General features: G+C 49.4%; 1 protein-coding gene across 1 annotated transcript in view; it reads left to right on the top strand.

Annotated features, from left to right (window-relative positions):
- Positions 1–354: 354 nt before the first annotated feature.
- The window catches only part of LOC129514473 (partitioning defective 6 homolog gamma-like), an 80473-nt gene continuing 57441 nt past the window's right edge, over positions 355–23386 (top strand). Inside the window, exon 1 of the mRNA XM_055333042.1 lies at positions 355–654. Coding sequence (XP_055189017.1) covers positions 583–654 — 72 coding nt within the window. The 5' untranslated portion in view covers positions 355–582. The remainder of the gene's footprint in view (positions 655–23386) is intronic.

Below are 23386 nucleotides of genomic sequence, written 5' to 3' on the forward strand. Positions count from 1 at the left end.
CTTCTCCCCGCTGCTCAGTATTGCGCGGACAGAGACGCACACCTCCCGGGGAGGCGGCGGCCTCGGGGCGGGGGCGGGGCCTGGGACGCGGGGCGGATCCTGGACTCGCGGGGCGCGTCCTCGGGGAATGGGGCGGGGATGGATGGGCGGGCGGATCCTCGGGGCGCGGGGCGGGGACTGTGGCCCGGGTCTTCAGGCGCGGGCGGGACGAGGGCGCTTGGAGCTTTGGAGGCGGGTCCTGGGGGGCGTGGGGTGGGGGTTGGCCGCGGGTCCCGGGGGCGCGGGGCGGGACGTGGGTCCTTGGGGCTCGTGGGGCAGGACTGGGGGCGGGTCCTCGGGGCGGCGCGCGCCGGCGTCCCCCCCACCCCGACCCGGCTCCTCCCGCGCGCGGCCCCTGGGTCCCGAGGCGCGCGGCCAGCCCAGCTCCGGCCGCCGCACTCCGAGCGGCTGGGGCGGCCGAGCGAGCGCGGGCCGGGCTGGGCCGGAGTCGGGGCCGGGGCGGGGGGCGGCGCCCCCACCGTCCTCCTGCGGCCCCTGGAGCGAGGAGCCAGGGCGAGGACGAGGCTGAGCGCGGCCGGAACCATGAATCGGAGTTTCCACAAGTCTCAGATTCTGCGCTTCTACGACTGCAGCGCGGTGGAAGTCAAGAGCAAGGTGAGCCGGGGCCGCGGTCTGCGCCCCCCTGCGAATGAATGAGCGGCCGGCGGGGGCGCGGGGCGCTGCGGGAGGGACCGCGGCTGGCGACAACTTGGGAGCGCGGCGCCTCGGCGGGGTCCACGGGGTCCCGCCGCCCTCCCCGCCCCCGCGCCGACACAAAGCCCGGCAGCCCGGGGGTGCAGCTGGAGCCCGGCGCCGAGAGGGCCGCGCGGGCTCGGGGTCCCCGCGGGCGCCGCTCTTTTGTTCCAGGAGCGGGAGGCGACCCGGCGCGCCGCACGGTGGAGGGGCGGCGTTTCCGGGGCGACCCGGGGACTTCTCAGAGTGGGGCGGTCGGGAGCCTGGGGGGCCCGGGCCGGGGGAGAGCCGGGCCGCGCCTCCTCCGTGGCTGCGGAGAAGCCTTAGAGCCGGCAGGGCGAGAGCGGCGGCCGGCCGGACCCCCAGCCCCGCGGGCGCGCCCCAGGCCCAGGCTGTCCCCGCGCGCCCGCCGGTGGCCCCTCCCGCTGCCCGCGCCCCGGCCCGAGCGAGCCCCAACTTGCGGGCTGCTGAGAGCGTTCGGGTAATTGGCTGATAGGATCTGGCGCTTCTGCCCTTTGCAGAGGCGGCTGCGAGGCTGACGCTTTTGTCTGCGAGGGTCTTGGTTGCAGTTTGTCCAGGGTCCCGGAGGAGGGGGCTCCCCGGGCTCTTCGCCGCCGCCGCCGCTGCTGCTGCTCGGGGGTCGGCCCTCTCGCCCTTTCTCTGTGCCTCCCGCCTCGGGTAAAGGGAGGCGGAGCGGCCTGAGGGGCTGGGCGGGAGCGGGGCTGCGACCCCCAGCCCCGCGCGGGGCGATTGTGCCTGAGGAGCCGAGTTCAGCCGGCTCCTGCCCAGGCCACCCCTGCCGGCCAAGGGCCGAGGGAGTCCTTGGGCAAAAGATTTACAGGGCATCTGCCGAGGATGGGGGGCGGCTTCTCTGCGATGAACCCTGAGTTGCAGGATTTCATTCTCATCTTGGGGAGACAGTTTCTTCGTGAACTCCTCACTTCTGTTAAGGTCGCAGCCTTCCCCCAACGCTAATTCCGTGATCTGTGCCCGGAACTCATCCCCTTTGGCCCAGGAGTGCCCCCACCCTCCCAGATCAAGTGTGCCCGCTGTGAGTTACTGAGGGAAGAAGCCGCAAGCCTGAGTGGGAGCTCCAGACGACTGCTGGTTTCTTCAACAGGCTTGGGAATGTGGCCGAGGAGAGCTTTGACCACTACCATAGGCACTGAGCACATGTGGTGGGTCTTTTTAAGTTTTTTTTTTTTTTTTTCTTTCTTTCTTTCTGAGATCATCATGGATTCACAGGCAGTTGTAGGAAGAATACAGAGACTCCCCTGACCTGCACGGTGGTCCTGTTACCAGCAAGCTCAGTGGAGATACAGAACCCTTCCATCAAGGGTACCTCCTGCTGCCCTCCCACTGGCTATTTGATTCTAAGTGTAAATTGACTAACAAAGAACACTTTTCCTGAGTCACACAAGCCACATTCCTGGTGCACCATAGCCACATGCACTTTGCGGTGGCTCTGAAGGATCAATCTAGAAGAACCCATCTGGAGGCAGTGCCCTTAATCCACAGTTCTGGACGGCTGGGATCATGCAGGCTGCTGGGAGGTAGAGAGGAAGCTCCTGTCTCTGTCTTCCCTCCAGAAGGGGAGTGGGGGCAGTGGATGCCCTGGCTGCCCAGCAGGCTGCCTCAGACTACCCCCTCTGGCTCCCTAGTCAAAAAAGGGGGCTTGGGTTCAGGTTCAGATGCAGTAAATGTTCCCCTGGAGGTGAGTGGCAGAGCTGGGGTTTTTGTTGAATTTGGGAGCATCCCTGGAAGGGCCAGACCAACATGCGTGGGCCCTGCTGGACAGGCTAGTTCAGCACACCCACCATTTTGGATGTTGGGGCTTGCCTTGCCGTTTGTCCAAAGTCTACCTGGCTCTTCCCTCTGTGTACACCCTCCCACTGACCCCCCTAAAAAATTAGTATTTGCTACCATGGAATCCATCTCTGCCGGGAGCATTTACTGCAGCTGCTGTTGTCAAAATACTGGACGCAAAACTTTGTGATGATGATGTCTTTATTCATGTTAAATGTAGTGCCCGAACACCTGGGTTTGCCTGTGGCAAAAGTGAGGCTGGGGGCTGAGTCCAGCCAGGTCTGTTGCTCTTGGGAGTTTTCAGGAAAGTCATTTGACCCTTCAGAGCCTCCATTATTTCATCTGTAAAATGGGCATTGTTCCCATTCTGCTTACCTCCCAAGACAAAATGAGTTGATGTGAAAGCACTTTGGAGGGCAGCCCAGGTGGCTCAGTGGTTTAGCGCTGCCCTCAGCCCAGGGCCTGATCCTGGAGACCCGGGATCGAGTCCCACGTCAGGCTCCTGTATGGAGCCTGCTTCTTCTCCCTCTGCCTGTGTCTCTGCCTCTCTCTCTCTGTGTCTCTCTCATGAATAAATAAATAACATCTTAAAAGAAAAGAAAGCACTTTGGAAGCTGCAGAGTGACTGCTATTCAGGATTCTATGACATTTCAGGACATTGGGTCTGAATTCACCTCTCGTCCTCTCAGAACTTTTGGCCATGTGCCACAGGTCATCAGCTTCCAAAGCCTTGGGGACACCATCTTTCCCTGGTGGCTCTCCCCCATCACATAGGCCCTTCCATTTCCCGACACCTCTGCTTTAGTACTTGTGACTCCTCTGCTCTTCCCCAAACCAGCAGGATGCACCTCAGACCCTCGGTCTGGTTTGAGACCCCCGCGTCCCACCTGTGGTTAGACCTGCTGTGTGAGGGGAGAGGCTGTGCGCAGGTGTGACCATGGGTGTCAGGGCCTGGGGAGCAGGAGGAGCAGTACGAGGGCTGCGTCTGCAAGGGGCAAAGCGATCACAGAGGACTCTAGCTGTGAGAAGGAGTACGGGACCCTCTGTCAGCCATGTGCCCCCTTGCAGCCCCTGCCTTCTAGTCGAGCCTCACTCCGCTCTCTTAGCCTGGTGGTCTGTTTGCCCTGGTGATGTGGCCCTCCCCCGCCTGAGAGCCACATCAGATTCTGAGAATCTGCCCTGTGCGCCTGCCCTCTCCTGCAGATCCGTCGAGATGTCACCTCCAGGCCGGACAGGCTCTCTCCGTCCTCTGATCCCTTCTGGTCTCCTCTTTAAGGGCCTGCCGTGAGCCCTGTGTGGGGGGAGATGTGATGTGAGGGCTTTCACTCCAGCATGTGCTCTTTGTTTAAATCATGTTGGGGGCTTTCCTGGATTCTAAATAAATACATTGTCGTTGCTGAATGTTTAGAACCCATATCAGGCACAAAATGGGCTCATTCTCCCATCCCAAACTGGCCACCCCTCAGTGCTGCTGCTTTCCTTGTGTTTTCTGTGCACATATGCGTGCCTACAACTCTTACAGAATCGGGATCACATTTTACAGGCATCTTATTCTATAGCTTGCTTCCCCCACTTCAGCTTAACACTGCAAGTGTTTTCTCATGGCATTAGTATTTTATAAAAAAAACATATTTTTAAAATTACGACCTAGTATTCTATCTTATGTGTAAACCATAATTAATTTAACCAGGATCCTATTTGGGTCATTTCCAGTTTTTTCTACAATAAGCAATGCTGTGAAAAACATCTTTGTGCTCAAACTTCTACGTAAACATTATATACAGAGTAAGTAGAGATATGTTACATGAAGGATATAAAGAGCTACTGGTTCTATTAAGTTGGTGCAGAACTCATTATTTCCTCAGGACAAACTCCTGGAAGTATAGTTACTATGTTAAAAGGATGCACATTTTGAAGACTTTAAATATATATTGCTAAATTTTCTTGCAGAAAAGCTCTTCTGCAGATTTATATACTGTTTGGTGCCTGTCCATTGCTCTCTCTCCTCTCCTTCCAGTATTGCATATTTTCTTACTCTTTCCTGTTAGATAAGTGGAACCTCCTCCCATTGTTTTAATCTGATCCTGAATTATTAGTGAATTGAACATTTTTATATTTGTGGCCTATTTATCTATTTTTAGGTATCTCTTTCTTTCCCACCTGTTTTTTTTTTTCTGTTAGTGTTATTATTTTTTGTTGAGTTATAGGAACTGCTTGACGATAGATTTTCCAGTCGGTGCTGAGGTTACAGGGTTTCAGCCACACATTTCCCCTGGTCCTCAGACCTTATCTCTGGCTTATGTGGCAGGTAAATGTCTGTCCATCTAAGGGGCTGGGGGCTGGGCCAGGCCCTCCCCATAGGCAACTGAGCACTTACCACCCATGGGCCAGCTGAGAACTGCCTAACACTGTTTGACTCACCCATGTATGTCAGCTACACCCTTTTAAGATTGCAGTTTTGTATGTGTGCATGTCTGTGCTCAGACAGGTTCGGTGACTTGATGTGGGAAGCTGCATCTGGAGGAGACTCTCACTAGGGACCCAGGTGGGCACCAGTGATGTTGATGTGGGTCTCTAGTAGGTAGTGAGCCCTATGACCTCTCCCAAGGGGACACCCCAGCTAGCCAGGGACTCAGAGCCTTTCCTAGGAACCATGGAATTTCAGATAGTTCTCCCAGTTTCAGGGAAGGGGTGTCAAGGATTAGAAGATGTAACCATTCAAGGTATCAGAAGCTCTAATGTTTGTGAATCGTGTCTAGAATCATCCTGACCCTTCCCATGAATGGGCCTCCAAATGGTCAGAGACAAGCAACCAGGGAGGTTGGAATGGCGGTTGCAGAAGCATCCATTACCACAGTGGTTAAAGGGAGCATCAGGGTTAGTGTCAGACTCGTTCAGCTGCCTGTGTACATGTTTACTGGCTGAGCACTTCCTCTTGGCAAATTACACTCTTCTGTGAACCTGGGGAGCCATGGGAGTGTTAGCCTCCCACTGGGGATATACAGAAGGTCCAGGCTGGACACTGCCGTCTGTGTGTTGGTTGTACTTAGAAGTGTTTAAGATGATAACCATCTGCCCCAATATATATGTGTGTATACATACCTGAATGTCTGAATACATTGCAACTGCAAATAATATTTCATTAGCCTCCATCACAACCCTGCCAGATGGGTTCTCTTATCACCACCATAATACAAGAGAGAACACTAAGGTCCAGGGAGTTACATGAAGCTGCCAAGGTCAGAGAGCAGTCTGGCTCCAGGGTGGATGTTGTTTGCCATGAATGTCTGTGGCCACTGGGGAAGGAGGCCTTCCTTTGACAGGCCCTGAATCCAGGTCCAGGTATTGATGAAGGGGTCCCTAGCTGGCCTTGTGTAGAATGAGACAGACCCCCAGGATGTCTGGATCTAGAGCTTATAGGGTAAGCTCTTGTGCTTTGGGGCAAGAGGTTCTGTGTTTCTTACTTAACTGCAGCAGGTTCTGTGGCTTGGTCTCAAGGGAAGTCCTCTGTATTCAGTACTGTCCTTAAAGGTCTGATTCTCCCATGTGTCAGTCCATTCATTTATTCGTTTATTCATTTACTGAGCAGCCACTGTGTGTCAGGCATGGGGCTTGTCCTGGGAACAAAGATAGTCAAGATAGACAGTATCTCCTCCGTAGGAACCTACCATCCAGTGAAAGTTTGGTCTGGCAAGTGAGAAGTGGGGGGCAGGGTCTTTCATTCTAATGTCCAAAGTGTCACCACTTCACATCTCCCTGAGCTCAGAGGTTTCCTCTGCCCGCCCAGCAAGACCTGTTGTGGTACTCAGGCTCCAGAACCAGTCCTGCCCATGTTCTACATTAGCGATGTCGAAGTCGGCTATGGTTGCTTTGAGATTAGTCAGAGCACCTTCTGCCCTCGTGCTTCCAGAAGCAGCTGGGCTCTGGCCTCCACTTTACCCCATCTGGGGGAGGCCAGTTCAGAAAGTTAGCTGCATTTCTGAGAAGGATGCTCCAAAGAAAAACTCAGCACCTAAAGTGTGGAGAACAGTGTTTTGCATAGAGGAGGGACCCCATAAATATTGGCTGGGTTGAATTCAGATAAGGAATAACACGATTTTCCCAATAGCTATCAGTTCAGAAGTTGTTAGGATACCTCAGAAAAGAACTACGTTTTGAGGTTGGCCAGCAAATCTTGACTCACCACTGGGATTATTCCTAGGGACCTCAGAGAGGGGTCAGCGGCCTGGTCCCTTCCTGCTCCCTGCCGTGGAGGAAAGAACAGACAAAAGCAGGGAGAAAATGAATTGCATAAAAAAAGAGAGAAACTTTGAAAGTAAAAAGGAAATTGATTTAAAAGTCCATGTTGCTATTCTGCACTGTTGGTGTCTGCTGACTTATTTGGTGTTTGATTACAGGCGAAGAGCTCTAGGGGCACAGTCTTCAGCCCCTCCTCAAAGCATCTCCAGGATCAGGGTTCATACCCCTTCCTTGTCGGACCATCAGCTCTATGTGCTTCCCCCTGCAGAGCCCCCTGGGCAACCCAGTGCTACCTATGGATAGGGCAGGAAGCACAGGATACTCACCGTCCTGGCTGTGACATCAGCAACCATCCATTCCTTTTGTGGTCTGTCCCCTAATTTCAGTTCTCGGGGTCCAGGGGTGTGTCTCCCACACCCCACTATCCATCTTTCTCTCTCTCTTCCCAATGCTGTGTTCCTTGCTGGGACTCTGAGCAGGTGCTTGCTGGACGGCTCCCCTCTGTATCCCCCACCGGAGCATCCGCTCTGTATTTTAGGATGTGTGTGTTGCATTTCACTTGGGGGGAGAAAAAAGCTTTTGCTGCTTACAGAGTTTGAAAACCGCCCTGGGCCTTGTGCATGGCTCAGCCCAGTTAAATCCTTGCTGTGTCTCCTGCCCATGCTCCACAGGCTGACCTTCTTACAACCCACCCCTGTCCTAGTCTTGCTCCACCTCAGGGCTGAAACAGCCTTTGCAGAGGCTGTTCCAGACCTCCTTAATGTGGTGGGACACACCCAGTGACCACTATGCCGATCAAAGTATGGAACATTCCAGTATCCAGGAAGATTCCACCCCCATTGTAAACACCATCAGGGTTTCTGTCACCAAAGATAAATGTGCTGGTTGATGGGCATGACGTAAGGTACATCCATGTTGTGTGCAACCGCCTGTGTAGATGGTGCTTACGCTGCACCCATGTCCTCTGGTGGTTGTGTACACAAGTGCCTCTTGGTCCTCGCACCCATGATTTTCACTAGCCTTTTGTGATGCTGCTATACTCCCATGCCAGGAGACATCGAGCAGGCCTGGGTGGCCTTGGTTAGTCTAACCCACATTCTGGGGTGGCTGTTTTCTACTCCAGCCCTGGAGTAGACTGTTTTTAGGTGGAGTGGCTGCTGTAGGAGGTCTGGCCATTTGGGAATCCCAAAGGCCTTGAACCATAATGTATTAAGTGTTTATTGATTAATAAAACAAATCAGGAAGAGATTCCTTGTCTTGCAGAATTTAAGGTTCCCACATGACTCCGTGGTTCCAGTTGCTGTTGTCATGCCTTTCCTGGCTTTCCTTTGGTCCACACCAAAGGCCCATGGGCCCATCTGGTGAGCCTGGTATTGTGGGAGAAGCTGAGACTCCAGATGAACAGTGATGGGCCTGGGTCCTCTTGATGGGTCCTCAGGCATCTCATGCTCAGGCTCTTCAATGAGGATGGGAAGTGTCCCTTTTAGAAAGTGTCTGAGCTTCACATGTAGAACAAAGACCCATGAGCAGCAGCTGGGTGGGCCGGGGATACCGGTGGACGTAAGAACTTTAAGCCTTCCCCCTGAGTGGTTGGCTATTGCCCCACAGCTCTGTACCCTCACACACCTGCAGATGTTGACAGTCATGGCGAAGCCACCAGTAGGGCTTTGTCTACTCCACCTAAAAGTTCTACCTAGACAGCAAGTATATTCTCCATTTTCTCACAGCGGCATACTTGCCAAAAGGCGGGTTAGGCACTGGTCAGTCAGTGGACCTCTCTCAGAGCCTCTGCTTCTGAGACAGGCTTGGGACAGACAAGGAGCCTCTGTTGGGGGATGTGTGCTTTGTGGAAGGACCCTGAGGTCCCCAGTAAGGGCTGTGGAAGAGAATTGTGAGGGCCATCAGGGCTGCCGTGCTGGAGGGCTTTGTAGACTAGAGTAATGTCAGTATCCTGTTTTCCATGGCGTGGGGTCTGAGCCACTGGCTCCCTACCCACAAGTCCTGACCTCACTTCCCTCACTGGTTTGGAACAACAACGAGGTGTTACTATGGAACAAAACAAACTTCTGTGCCTCTAGGATGGTCCCTCCTGTGGATGAGGTGGGGGCACCCAACCTCTGGTCCCCTCAGGCCCATTAGTGGCTGTGCAGGTGCAGGCATAAGGGGCACAGACTCCAACCTCACTGGGCCATGCCCCTGTTGACTGGAAGGTGGTATAGGGGCTCTGCATATCTGCACAGTGGCAGCAGACATGGGTGTTAGGAACCCCCCTCCATTCCTCAGGAGATGAGCTGCCCTGGAGTCTCTTCTCACCATGAGCTTGGAGTGGCCTGTACTATCTCCCCACCACCCAAGCTGGGAGCAACCTCCCAGGGCTGTGGTCCCGCTGCCTATTGAGCACTGGTGCCTCCTCTCTGCCCAACGGGCTGAGGACTGGTCACAGCACTGCTGAGGATCAGCATCTGGCCCTCTTGGAATGGCCAAGTGTTGTGCTGTGGGTGCTGCCCCTTGACTGTGTTTCTGGAAGGCACACAGTCTCTGGGCTCCCTCTCTGCACCGGGAGCCTCGGTGATTCTGGTGGGAGCAGCTGCCACCAGGGTCACATCACCTGGAGGAGAGTCTAGGTGGGTGGGACCTTCTGTGTTCCAGTGATATCTCATGGTTACAACTCCCTTTCCTGGAGCATCAGCTGTGCTCGGCCTTCTGCCAGCACTCCCGCCAGGTCTTTAGCACAGATGTTTTCCTTGAAGCTCATGACACCGTGTGCAAGGGTGGTGGAGAGGGGGACCCTGAGGTCTTGACCAGCCTGTTAGGTCACCTAACCAAGGTCCCAGCTAGAAGTGGCAAAAACAGGTCTTAAATCCTCAATTTCACATTATTCCCTGATTCTTCCTCCTGGAAAATAGACAACACCTACCTGCCTGAATGTGCTCTGAAGTCACATCCTCTATCCCTCCACCCCCTCCTGCACCACCTGGACACTGGCTCCAGGCTGTGCTACTTCCTCAGGATCCCTCATGCATCCTGTGAAAGCTCCTGTCCTAGGCAGTGCCCTGAGCTCCGGCCATCGTGCACCATGTATTTGCTGGGAGATGGTGGGTACAAGGAGAACCTGACCACCTCTCCCACTTCCTCCTCTTTGCAGCTGCAGCTGTGCACAGAGTAGTACTGGCAACGCCCTAGGCCCTGGCACAGCTGGATATGTCACTGAGCAGATGCCCTTTGAATTGCACGGCTGGGGGTGCACAGCTGGGTTCTGAGCCTCCACCTGGAGCTGCGGCATTTGGGTCGTGCCCATGAGCACAGCTTTTCTCTTACAGAATCATACAAAAGTTGTTTCATTTGGAAAAATGGACCTGAGACATAGCTGCCTGCCAGTGATGAAAGGGGCAGGGCTGAAAGAAGCGGTGGCTTCTCAGAGACTGCGAAGGTAGCTCCACTGAGGAAGGACCTGCTGCTATCTGTGGTCCTCAGTGTGCTTATGACATCCATGTGTGTGAAAGGACTTGCTTTACTGTGTTTGCAAGTTTCAGGCTTTTTTTTTTTAAAGATTTTATTTATTTATTTATTTATTTATTTATTTATTTATTTATTCATGAGAGAGAATGGCAGAGACACAGGCAGAGGGAGAAGCAGGCTCCCTGTGGGGAGCCTGATGTGGGACTTGATCCCAGGACCCCGGTCACACCCTGGGCTGAAGGCAGATGCTCAACTGCTGAGCCCCCTGGGCACCCCACAAGTTTCAGGCTTTGAGGATGACTCAGCCTGCGGCCCTGTGAGCACCTGTGCACCATGCAGGTTCTCCAGGCACTCTGCTGAACAGCGGCCCTTTGCTGGGGCCACACACTCTCAGGATGGCACATGTGTGTGAGTCTCACAAAAACCCTATGAAAAATATATTTTTATCCCTTTGCTTTTACAAAGGAGGAAATAAGCTCAGAGAAGTCTGAATTATCCAAAGTCACACAGCCAGTAAGATGAGTCAGGAACTTGCCATCTCACAGCCTTGTGTCCAATGACTCTGCCTTCCCATCAGTGTTGAGGAGACACCACTGGTCCAGACCCCTCCTGCCTCAGCCCAGCCCCATCCCTGGAAACTTCCTCCTTTTCATGCACGGTGAGTTCATCCTGGGATGTGACCTTGCTTCTCTAGAGGGCCAGGGTCCCAAGCTTCTCCTGGAGTGGATTTCTGCTTCTGATAAGTCCCATGAAGGCAGGGACAGACAAGAAACCTGGCCTGAGCAGTCACTCCAGTCCACCAGCTCCACCTCTCCTAGCAACCGGGTGTCCTGCCCCTGGACCTCTACTCCTAGAGCAGTCTACCTGCTGCACCTGCTGACAGCCCATCTTTGTCCACGCTGTCAGGGGTCCAGGCGCCCCTTCCTCCCTGGGGAGTCTACTCCCAATGGGGCATCCTGATGTTACATCCACAGGGTGTACTCACTCCACCACTGGAGCTCTTGCACTCTTTTCTGGTACTAGCGTCGGTTCCTCCATTTACTACCCTCGTGGTTGTGATCAGGGATCAGGTCCTTCCAGGTCTCAGTAGCCTGGCCGTTACAATGGGACCAGTGACACTTCCCAGTGGCTCTTACTATTAAAGAGGAGAGCTTTTGCACAAAGCGTGGCACTGACCCTATCTCCTCTGCCATGCTGGAAATCCCTGCCACACAGAAGCCACAGATTTGTCCCTAAGGCTCTACGTCCTCCACTCTCAGTGCTGCCCCAGCCCTGCATTAACCCGAGTCGGCGCCCCAGACACAGATCACACATACGGACTGGGGTGCGTGTCTGTGAGCAGAGGAACACACATGGGACCTATAGCATGCACACACTCACCAAGGTGATCCAGGTGTATTGGGTTCTCTGTCCTCAGCAGCCTCACAAAGGATGTGGTGCCCGTCTGAGCAGTTCTGTGGCTACTAGTGTCTGAGCCGTCATCACTCCAGATCAGGGTGGGTGGATGGGGCACAGGAAGGGGCTGGGCTCTGTGCTTGGCTCCACCCCATCTGACTCACAGGTCTGTGGCCTGATTTTAAACTGTCCCAACATGTCAGCCCAGGAAGTCGTCCCCTGGCGGGGTCCCACGCTCCAACAGATGCCACACGAGCATAACAGCCTGTGGTTCCCGATCATTCCCTAAGTGGGAGTCTTCCCACGGTTGTCTCTGGGCCTGCATGTGCACTCTTGCTCCCTGGCCCTGTCCCCAAACAGTCTGAGGTGCTTTCGTTACCACGCGGAAGTGTGCACCTGAGATCTTTCCTGTCTGCGGCTGTCTGGGCTCCTTTAGATTGTGCTGTGGGTGAGCTGCTCCTGTTCTCTCTACCTGGATAATTCTTTTCCTCATATACACAGTTTGAATTCGAGCCTGTGCTGCAGTTTCTATGTGTGCATTTCTTGGTTTGTAATTACACATTTGCATGTGTGATTACTGCCAGGCCTGGGCTCTCAGACACACTTCAGCCCCATGAAGATGCTCAGTACTGGCACCGGGTGCCACATGTGTCTGAAGTAAAATTTTGTTCGGTGAACAAATACTAAAACACACGCCCAAGCAGGGCCCAACAAGGGGCTCACTGGGATGTTTTCAGACTGATGTGCACATGACTCACTGGCAATGTAGTTGGGACAGAATTCTGACTCCCTAAGCCTGGGGTCTGAGGTCACTGTCTCCAGCAGGTCCCAGATGCCCATGATACTGCTGGTTCAGTGGACACACTTTGGGGAGGTTTTGAACCTGAGGTGCCTATGTGCAGCCCGAGAGTCCGGCTCCACTGGCTGCAGGTGGGGCAGGTATGCGCGGCTCCCTGGGCTCTTGGCCTCAAGGATCTCACTGTGTCTGGCTCTGCCTGTTTTCTCTCACTTCCCGTGTAGTAAGGGCCTCTGGGAGTCATTAAACCCTTTCCAATGAGGCATTTCTGATGGTGTAATTATACTCCATCCTAGGAATGGAGTTAACATTTTTTACTACTGTAAGTATTTTGGTGAAGGTTTTCCTTGAAAATCTGTCTCTGATGATTTCCCCTGATTTCCCCCACTCCCACCTGAGTGGCCTGGAGGCGGGGCCAGGCGGGCTCCGGGTCAGGTGCCCAGGTGAGGCAGCCCTGATGGGGGTGGGGCCTGAGCCGGAGGCCGGGCCTCACCCCAGCGCTTCAAGTGCCTTCTTTTGGGGGGGGAACCTGGATGCAGGGCCCCTAGGAGGGGTGGTGCCCTGCAGGGAGAGCTTGGAAAGCTGGATAATGGGGTAGATAACTAGGTGATGTGAGTGCATCATTTTAAGTCTGTGTTTGTTATGCGTTAAGGGACATAGTAACTCCCTTGATGCCCTTCAGGATATCTTTTATCCAAGATAACATTTTACACCAGAAAAGACCCTAGGAATCTGCATGCATCAGCCTCAGGCCTTAGTGGATGTCAGAATGAGGTTAGTGTCTAGGGTCCTCCCTTTCAGGATCACTGAGGAGTCTGGCCCTGAAGGATTTTTTTTTTTTTAAAGTAAAATAGTGTTCTGATAAGACTTGCATTGATACAATGATGAGTAGAGTGGCTGTGGCAGCTGGCCTCCTGCCCTGGTACTGGTCCTGGGGCTCCCAGCACCGCGTCCTGTGGCGGGCCAGGCTGAACACCAAAGCCCTCTAAACTCTGGGCTGCTTCCTGGGCTCCCAGCAGGATGGGGTGCCCATTGGCTCCTCAGTATATTCTGTCCTTTGTCCTGTGGCACTTACCAGCTTCTGACACACTGTATGGTTTACAGCGGTTCCTTGTTTGTACTGTTTGCCCCCTGTCTTCCCCTCTAGGATATAAGCTTCATGAGGACAGGCCTTTTCTGTTTTACTCACCTACCCAGTGTATAGGAGAGTACCTATTGTTTGGAGCCACTGCATACATATTTATTGGATGATAAGAGCAGGGGCCATGTACTGCACTAATTCAGTAAATGTATTTTTGTGCCTGCTACATACCAGGATCGGGAAAAGAGGGTGTGGATAAAATGGAGACCATATTTTTCTTTTACAACTGCAAGGCCAAATGCAAGAAAATATTTGTTTGATGAATAAATTCCCACTTGATAGTTTAGAGGAATGAGTTCACATACATGTTGCTTAATATGACACCTTCACAAGTGTCCTGCTGGTGTGCTAGTTCTGGGGGTTGCTGTCTGGTGAAAGGAAGCAGCAGCAAAAGCGAGTAATGCTTCTCAGACATTCTTCTCTTTAGAGTCAGTTCTACTCAGGGAAAGAATGTGAGCTAGGATGCAGGTAGGACATGGCCTCAGAGCCTCTTGGTGGATCCATCTGCCTGCAGCACATATATGGTGCCTACTGTGTGGTGCCTAGTGGAGGGCACAGCCTGGTGACACTGACCCAAGGGCTCCTGCCCGAGTTTATCCAAGCAGAAGGCATGTGGTCAGAGTAACTGACTGCCCTTCCTTCCTGGGGGACTAATTTGGAAAGAAGGCCTTTCTTCAAGAAACACCTTTAGACAGCCCCTGGGTGTGGTTGAGACTCCATGAGCCTTCGTATCTTTAAAACTGGCACTTAATGTTGAGCTGTCTGAAGTGTAGTCACAAACTGGTTACCAAAGAAATTGTTTTACGTGGTTAAAGACCCCTCCATGTCACCTGTATACTCACCTGTTTGCAAATAGTCATTGGAACATTGCCTCCTTGGTTTTGATGGTGAAAACATCATCTTTGTACTGACATCCAGGGTGGGGGGTGGTGCTGATGGCTTCAAATCTAATACATGGGACAGAGCTGGTGTGTGGCATGGGACCTGGTGTAGGACTTCATGCCCATATCTCCTCCCATGTTCCTGTTTTGAGACTGTCAGTCAATATCCATTTAATTAAAATTCTAGAATTTTATTTTAAAATAATAGAAGTTTAATTCATTAACTCAATGACAATTTGTGTGTAGGAACTATACTAGTCTAGAACAAGCAGACCCTGCTCTCATGGGCTTGTATTCCAGTGGTGAGCTGTGGCATTTTGCTGCCGTCACTCATACAGTAATTATCAATTTGTGGCTGCGTGGGGTTTGGGAGGTGTCTTAGAAGTGACTCAGTTACTAAGCAAATTCTAACTGGACTCTGCCTTAATGCCTGACTCCTGTGGCCTTGCCTGGTGAATCTGTCAATACCTTGTCATATCCCTGTGAGGACCTTACAAACCAGGGCCTAGTGACTTAACCTTTCTCACTTCAGGGCCATCTGAGAGTTAGAGATACCTCCTCCACTAGACCACAAACATCCAGAAAAAGAATGTTTTCAAAATATAGCAGATAAGCGAAAAAAAAGCACGGAGTTGACCAGTGTGGATAGTACACTATCATAAGTTTAGAAAAGAGGGAACATAGATAGAGTTCACACTGATTGCCATCACACACCTTTTGAAGGGCACATACAGCTACAGTCACTAGTTCCTGTAGAGAGGGGACTAGGGGGCTGGGAGACTTCTTACTGAGTACCTATGTGGTTCTATCCCTATTCAAACCATAAAGAAAAACATACCAAACAGCATGTGCTTTTAATTTTTTTTAACAGCATGTTAGAGAAGCCTCCAAGAGCATGTTCTCACACGGCACAGATGTCCCTATATAGGACCCTTGTGAACGAACCCAGGTATTGGACCAACCCCAGAACAGATGCACCCTCGTTCCAGATGGCACCTCAAAGCATCATTCCAGATGCTAGACCTTGATTTTCCTCCTCCTTTTTTCTTTTTCTTTTTTTTTAAATCTTGCATGGATCTTGCTGGTTTCCTCATAGTAGCTGTGTTCACAGGCATGTGTGGCCAGCTTTTCTGACTGTGTCATAGGCAAAGACTACCTTGGTTTATATGCATAAGACGAAAGAAGCCCTTTTTAAAAATAGAGTTTTTTAAGGGGAAGATGAAGGAGGATAGAAATTCAGAATTAGACACCTTTGCCCTTCGATTTCCGTTTTTATGAAAACCACCCTGAGAGGAGAGGTAAGCTGGGGTGGGGGCAGTTGCATCAGATACTGTAGCAGCAGAGACCATGAGCCAGTTATTTCACCCCCTGCGTTGGAGCTGCCCACCTTGTGAAGGGGATGAAGGGGTTCATGCATATCTCTCAAGTGGCTTGAGATGAAAAATGGTGTGCGTGTATTCCTGCCCCCATGAAATTGTTAGAAATACAAATATATGTGAGCCCTAATCCTCAAGTGATGGAAAAGTGAATAATTGGCCCTCCCTCTGCTCTTTGGGACATGCAGACACATCACATGGGGTTCAAGCCCGGATCACCCTCCCTGGCTGGAAAGACAGCAGCAGAAGGGGACTCAGTGAGAAGAAAGTGCTCCGTTAGATTGTCCTCTTCCCTTTGACTTTAGCCCTAACGGGAGGGATGACATTGGGCCAGAGCTGCTTGTTAGTCATCAGAAAACTGAGCCATTTTAGAGTTGTTTAAGAAAATAGCACCTGAGTAAGTTTAAGAGGAAATCTAGGGACCGTGTTTTCCATTGTAGGAAGAATGACTTTAAGGTTTGCTTGAAGTGGCAGCAGCTTAGTGCTGCAGACTTCGAATAGCATCAGAGGCAGGAAATAGGGTCTTATTTCCAGCCTGGAATCGAGGTGTTCTGTGGCTGTGGGCAGATATCTCACCCTCTCTGAGACCATCAGTATGGATGCTTGGGGGTGGGGGGGGGGCACTTCCAGGGGGAAGCTTAAAATTTAGTCATGGACAGAACACAGCTAACCCAAACAAGCCTTATGTGCTCTGCAGTGTTCTGCATGTAACAGATTTTTAAAAAATATACAGGAAAGTAGAGAGATCTCATTATGTATCAAGAAAATAAAAATTTTACATTTTTAATATTTTTAACCTGGAAAATAAGAATCATGATAGCAGTAATGGATAATCCTTGGAGTCACATGACATTGAGTAATGAAAATAGATTTGTATTGCCAGAGCCATGCAACTCTAGAAATATCATTCATATAAAGTTTGAGTTTCTGAATTGGAGAAGAGGGACTGAGGGCATTTTACAGTTTGGGGCCAGGGTGGAGATGGGTGTGAGAGAAGGCAAGTCCTACCCTGCTCTAAGAGCCTGCCCTCTGTCCTTAACCAGCTCAAACTGGAAGAGCTTGCCCTACCAGCTTGGACTAAGTCTGGCATCCTGTTTCTGCCCTGAAGACCCAGGAGTAATGGGGGGGCTTCCCTACCTTCTTAAGTCTTTATCTTCTAAATCCATTTGTGCTCACAAGATACACTTGGACACCTGGTCCCTTAGGGTTTCCTGTATGCCGGGAGCAAAAGCAGAGCCTGCATTGAACCTGTTCAGTGTCACTGTCTGGGGTTTCCATCAGCCTTCAATTGGCTACTTAAAAGAATTATTCTTTGAGGTGAAACTTTAAAAAAGCAGCAGCTCTATAAGCTATAATTCATGTGAAATGAAATTCAAAAGTTTAAAGTATAAATTCAGTAGTTTTTTAGTATATTTACAGAGTTGCAGAGTCATTACCACTATCTAATTTTAGAACATTTTAATATTCTAACCCCCAAATGTTAATGTTAAGCCCAAAAATAAACCTTCTCCCCATTGGCAGCCATTCTCAAACCCTTTCATACTGGTCCCTGGCAACCACTAGTCTGCTTTCTCTATGAATCTGCATGTTCTGTATATTTCATGTAAATAGACTCACACGGTTGCTGTGTTTTGTGTCTGGCACCTTTCACTTAGCATAATGTTTTCAAGGTTCATCTTTGTTGTAGGATCTATCAGTACTTCATTTTTTGGGGCAGAGTAGACCAGGATCCCCTCATGAGAGCCTGGCAGGATCCAGGGAAAGCCAGCGGCCCCACACCCAGTCTTGCTGTGGGGTCAGCGTGCCTCACCAAGTAGAGGCTCCCAGCAGCTACAAATGTCGGAGGTAGGAAAACAAGCTGCCTCTGGAGTTGTTTTTTAATCAGAATAAACAAGTTACAAGCAAGCCAGGTATACTTTTTAAAAATATTTTTATTTATTTATTCATGAGAGACAGAGAGAGGGAGAAAGCCAGGTACAGTTTGACTTTCACTTCTACATATATCTTTAGTTACATTTAATAATGCTCTTTATTTTACCATGGATTCAAGTTAATGTAGTGTCCTTTTATTTCAGCCTGAAAGATAGCTTTAATACTTCTTGTAAGGGAGGTCTGCTGGTGGCAGATTCTTCCAGTTTTTGTATGTTTCAGACTATCTCATTTCTTCTTTGTTTTTGAAGGATAGTTTTGCTGGATATAAAATTCACAGTTGACATTCTCCACCCACGACATTTTAGCCTCTGTGATTTCAGACAGGAAATCATTCATATTATTGAACGATCCTTTGAACATAACGAATTGTTTTCCTGCTTTTAAGATTCTCTCTTTGGCTTTGGGTCTTGACAGTTCGACTATGATACAGCTAGGTGTGGAACTCATTGAATTTATCTTAATTATAGTTGGACTTTTGGATATGTAGATTAAATTAATCAGATTTGTGAAGTTATGGACATCGTTTCTTCAAATATTCTTTCTGCCTTTTTCTCTCTAGTTAACCATCCAAAGTAAACATTTAAAAAACCTTTCACCGAGGAAGAAATGTTTAATGCTACAGGAGGCAAGTATAGCATCAGCTCCTTTGCTACTTCTTGCTGTGAATGTCAGCCCCGAGAAGCCATCTCACATCAGCAGGTAGATGGGACTGAGCACTCTGAAGGCATGCCACACCCCAGCTGCCTGACTCTCAACAGGTAATATGTTCCTGGGGATGTCTGGTAGCGTGCCACAGAGCTCTGAGGCTCTGTTCATTTCTCTTCATTCTTTTTTCTTTCTGCTTCTTAGATTGTACAGTCTCAATTTACCTGTCCTCATGTTGGCTGATTCTTTCTTCAGCCAGCCACCTCTGATTGACGTCCCCACTGTCTCCAGAATTCTTCCATCTTGTGAAACCAAAACTCTTATCAATTAAGCAGTAATTTTCCAGCTCCTTGCAACCACCGCCTGCTTTCCAATTCCATGATCAGATGGCTGTAGGAACATCCTACAAGTGGAATCACAGCACATTGATCCTTTCATGTCTGGCTTGCCTCACTTAGCATAGTATCCTCCAGTATCACCTCTGTCATTGCAGGTGCCACAGTGTCCCTCCTTCTTATGGCTGAATAATGTTCCACTGTATGAATAGATACCATGTTATACTTAGGAGTTCTCTATATATTCTGAATATTATCCCTTTTATAGGCTTTTATACTCTGTAAATAGTCTCTTCTTTTTTAAAAAGATTTTATTTATTTCTAATCCAATGATCTTGAGATCATGACCTGAGCCAAAACCAAAATTCAGATGCTTAACCAACTGAGCCACCCAGACGCCCCTCTGTGGCTAGTGTCATCTGATGCACAAAAGGTAGATTTCACTAAGACCAATGTCTGTTTCTTCTTCCTGTGCCTTTGGTGTTGTAGCCAAGAAATCATTGCCAGACCAGGTGTCCTGAAGCTTTTTCCTTAAGTTTTCATCTAAGAATTTTATAGTTCCATTTTGAGTGACTTTTGGTAATGGTGTTACATAAGAATCCAATTTCATTGTGATAAAAGCATTTTATTTACAAATATATGTTGGCATGGGCCACTAATCTTATATTTTTATCTCCCCATTACATTAGGTTACACAAGTTTTCTCTAAATGCAATAATTAGCAGGCAAAATTCATGGTCATATAATTCTTGGTGTACTTATCAGAAATTGAGAAAGTGAATTGTTCCAAGGATTGGGCAGGAAATCTTCCAAGTCCACTGGTTTCCAGTACTTTGCTTCCAACAGCATTGAAAGTTGCCCTAATCAAATTGTCAGCTAATAGATTATTAAAAATAATTTTAATGATAGACCACTTTATGATTATTTATTTTGGCATATTACCTGTTGAGAGTCAGGCAGCTGGCGTGTGTCATGCCTTCAGAGTGCTCAGTCCTATCTACCTGCTGACGTGAGACAGCTTCTCAGGGCTGACATTCGAGGCAAGAAGTAGCAAAAAAGACGATGCTGTGCTTGCGTCTTCTGGCATTAAACGCTTTTCATTCAGTGAAAGATGTTTTAAATGTTTATTTTGGATGTTTAATGATTATTTATGAAATCTTGTAACTGTTCTAATCATGATAAAATCATTGTTATGACTCAGGCTAGAATCTTTTTTACTGTAAGAAAATCTATGTTGTTTTTTTTTTGTTTGTTTGTTTGTTTTTACTTTATAGTTTTGGTAAAATACACATACGTTAGATTTACCATCTTAGCCAGTTTTTGAGCAGTTCAGCAGTTTTAATTTTTTTATTTTATTTTTTTAAGATTTATTTATTTATGATAGACATAGAGAGAGAGATAGAGGCAGAGACACAGGAGGAGGGAGAAGCAGGCTCCATGCCGGGAGCCCGATGTGGGACTCGATCTCGGGACTCCAGGATCGTGCCCTGGGCCAAAGGCAGGTGCTAAACCGCTGAGCCACCCAGGGATCCCAATTCAGCGGTTTTAGTTACATTCATATTGTTGTGTGTGTGATCCAGGACTCTTTCCATCTTGCAAAATTAAAACTTCATACCCACTGACAATGATGTAGAAATATTCTTCACAATGGCTATGTGAAAAAAAAAATGTTTAATTCAATTTATCTGTTTTTCTTGAATAGAAGAGTGATAGGGTACTCAAGCATAAATTATCATGATAAAATATTAGGATTAAAACCTCTTGGGGCAATATAATAGAAATAATAGACCAGGCAGAACTCTAAAGGAACCCTGTAGAATTTCTGATGGTTATAAAAGAGCTTGTTTTTCCTGTTTTAAAATGCATGATGGCAACATCAAATCACTCTGGTATTTAGATTTCATTGACCGTATTAAAAGATCATCTGATAAAATATTTATTTTTAAAAGAAATGTTTACAGTATGCTAGAAATTGTACCCTTTAAAAAACAAGATTTTATTAATTTATTCATGAGAGACACACAGAGAGAGGCAGAGACACAGGCAGAGAAGCAGGCTCCCTATGGGAAGCACGATGTGGGACCCGATCCCCAGACCCTGGGATCACAACCTGAGCCGAAGGCAGATGTTCAACCACTGAGCCACCAGGCATCTCTAGAAATTATATCCTATTTACTTTGAAATATTTTTTTTACTTTGAAATATTTTATTATATTTTATTATGAAAAATGTAGATGCTAGCTTAAAAATATCCTTTTTATAGTGGTAGTTTTCAAAATTCTTTAGGAGGCATGTGGCATTTGAAGACGAGTGCGTTTGTGTAGAGGGATGCCTAGGACAATGCCTGAGCCAGGATCAGAGTTGGCTGGAGACCAGCCTGAAAGGTCGGAGACCCCCGCAGGCGTTTGGTCCCCAGGGAAGGTGGCAAGTGATGAGCGCATGTCACTTGCAGGCTGTCCCACGTTTGTCCCTGTCAAACCAGCAGGATTCCACAGTGGGGGCTACTCTGGGGAGACCCAACCCCTCACTCCAAACCAGTTACCACTTCAAAGCTCAGTACTCACTGAGGAGAGTTTTGAGAAAAGCTCTAGGTCAGCGGGCAAGTGAGAGACCATCCACTTCCTTCTCCTTGCACCCCAACCACAGCCATCACATTTCCCTCAGAAGGACTAAGATCCAAAGAGTAGAGCAACCAGCAGGCCAGACACAGTGTTTCAAATCATATGTCTGATGAGGGAAACAAGCCCGTCACAAAAAGACAAAACTATAGGATTGCAGTTGTTTGAAGGAGTTGGAGGTGTCATGGTCCTAGAGCCATGGCAGGAGACGGGGCTGGGGATGGTGCTGAGGACAGGGCTAGGGACAGGGCCCGGCATCCATTTCTGACGGGACAGACTCAGCTTCACAGGAGGAAACGGCACGTGGACGGTGCGCATGTTCGCACAACGCTGTGAATGTGTTGCTGCCACTGAACTGTACACTTAAGAATGGTTAATACAGTAAATGTTATGTTTTGTGTATTTTGCCACAATAAAAAATAGGGAAAATGCAACATCCCCTTTCCTATCTCTTTTTGCTAACTTTGGGTTCCATTCAGCATAGGAACCGTGTTTGCCGTCCTTCTGATTAACAAGGTCAGCCTCATCAGCACCACTCAGACTTGCCTCCTGTCAGGAAGAAGTCTGGGTTCATTTTCACTTCAGATCAACACATTAAGACATATTTTGAAGAAAACAACTAGAAGCAGTGAGAAGAAAGGAGAGGTTGTTAGACCAAAGACAGGGCAGAAGCTGTGCAGAACAGGCTGGCTTATGCAACACTTACTCGCCACTTGCCAGGATGTGGCCTGAGTCCTGCAGGGATGGGGGCAGCCGGCATCCCTTCATGGGGGCGCACTAGGGGGCTGTCAGCTGGAATCACTTCCCACCAATGACCTGGGAAAAGAGAGACACTGTCTTGTTTCACTGAACACAGTCCAACTTCCAACTCTCTTTATGTATTTAATGAAAAGAACATGGACACGAGTAAAAACTAATTGCTCCGGAAGTTAGTTTGCATTAGATAGAGATGGCAGAGATGATGGCTTTTGTTCAAATAGATATTCATGATGTGATGACATAACCAAATCTGAACAAAACCACTTTAAATCTTGTAGGTGTGAACTCTTGAATCTTGAAAGGTTTGCTCACCCTGGGCCAGGAGGTGATGGTGCTCGGGATAAACACTAAGAAGATAATGCAGGAGGGATTTTGGGGTTGCTGTGCCGTGTTCACAGGCCCCGGCTTAGAGGGCGCCTCCTGCTGCGGCAGGATGAGCAGAGCCTTGGTGAGCTCAGGGCCTTCCTCCCCTTACCCAGTGTGTGGGAGGCCCTGGGGCTTCTGCTTACTCATCCAAGGTGGCTTTTCTCAAACCAGTATTTTGGAACGTTTCACTGTTGTGCGCCTTTAAGTATTTTATCCCTGGGGCAATGCAGGATGGCTGAGGACTTGGTTTTCTTCTGCTTTTTGAAAAGGGAAACGGATCGGGAAACTGGTTCTCAGGGATCTGCAGACTTGGAGATTTGGAGATTGCCTTAAAATCAGAGGTTTCATGTGTTTGGTTCTCAGCCCAGCAGCACCAGCTTCTTCTGGGAACTTGTTGAAAATGCAGATTCTCGGGCTGGTCTCCAGGTCAGCCAAGTCCAGACCTCTGGGGCCTCCAGGTAGCTCTTATGCCCACCCAATTGGTGAGCCACACAGACCCATATGGTCTGAGTTGATTTGCCCTTGACTAATTGACATAACATCTAGATGATGTAATGACTCTTTTAGTATAAACATCAGACGTTTCATTTTTGTGTATTTTGGAACCCCTGTAATTAGTTTTCAGATATATTGAAGAGCACTGCATTTGTCCTGCCTGAGGAATAAAGGTCTCTTTTGCCAAGTGAGGAACAGCAAAAATCCAGAAAGCCTTAGGCCAGGCAGGCCGTGTGCCAGGGTCCCAGGATACTTCGGCCTGTGGGAGGTGACCCAGGGTCCTGTCCCAGCAGATAACTCTCGGCCCCGAGCCAGGGACTGTCAGGAAAGATGGGCCTGGGCATTCCCCAGAGCAGACAGAGCGAATACCAGCTTTTTAGGGAGAGAGACCTGCTCTGTGTTTTTGGCCAG

This window comes from Nyctereutes procyonoides, unplaced genomic scaffold (genome assembly GCF_905146905.1).
Source record: "Nyctereutes procyonoides isolate TBG_1078 unplaced genomic scaffold, NYPRO_anot_genome, whole genome shotgun sequence".
Taxonomy (NCBI): Eukaryota; Metazoa; Chordata; class Mammalia; order Carnivora; family Canidae; genus Nyctereutes; species Nyctereutes procyonoides.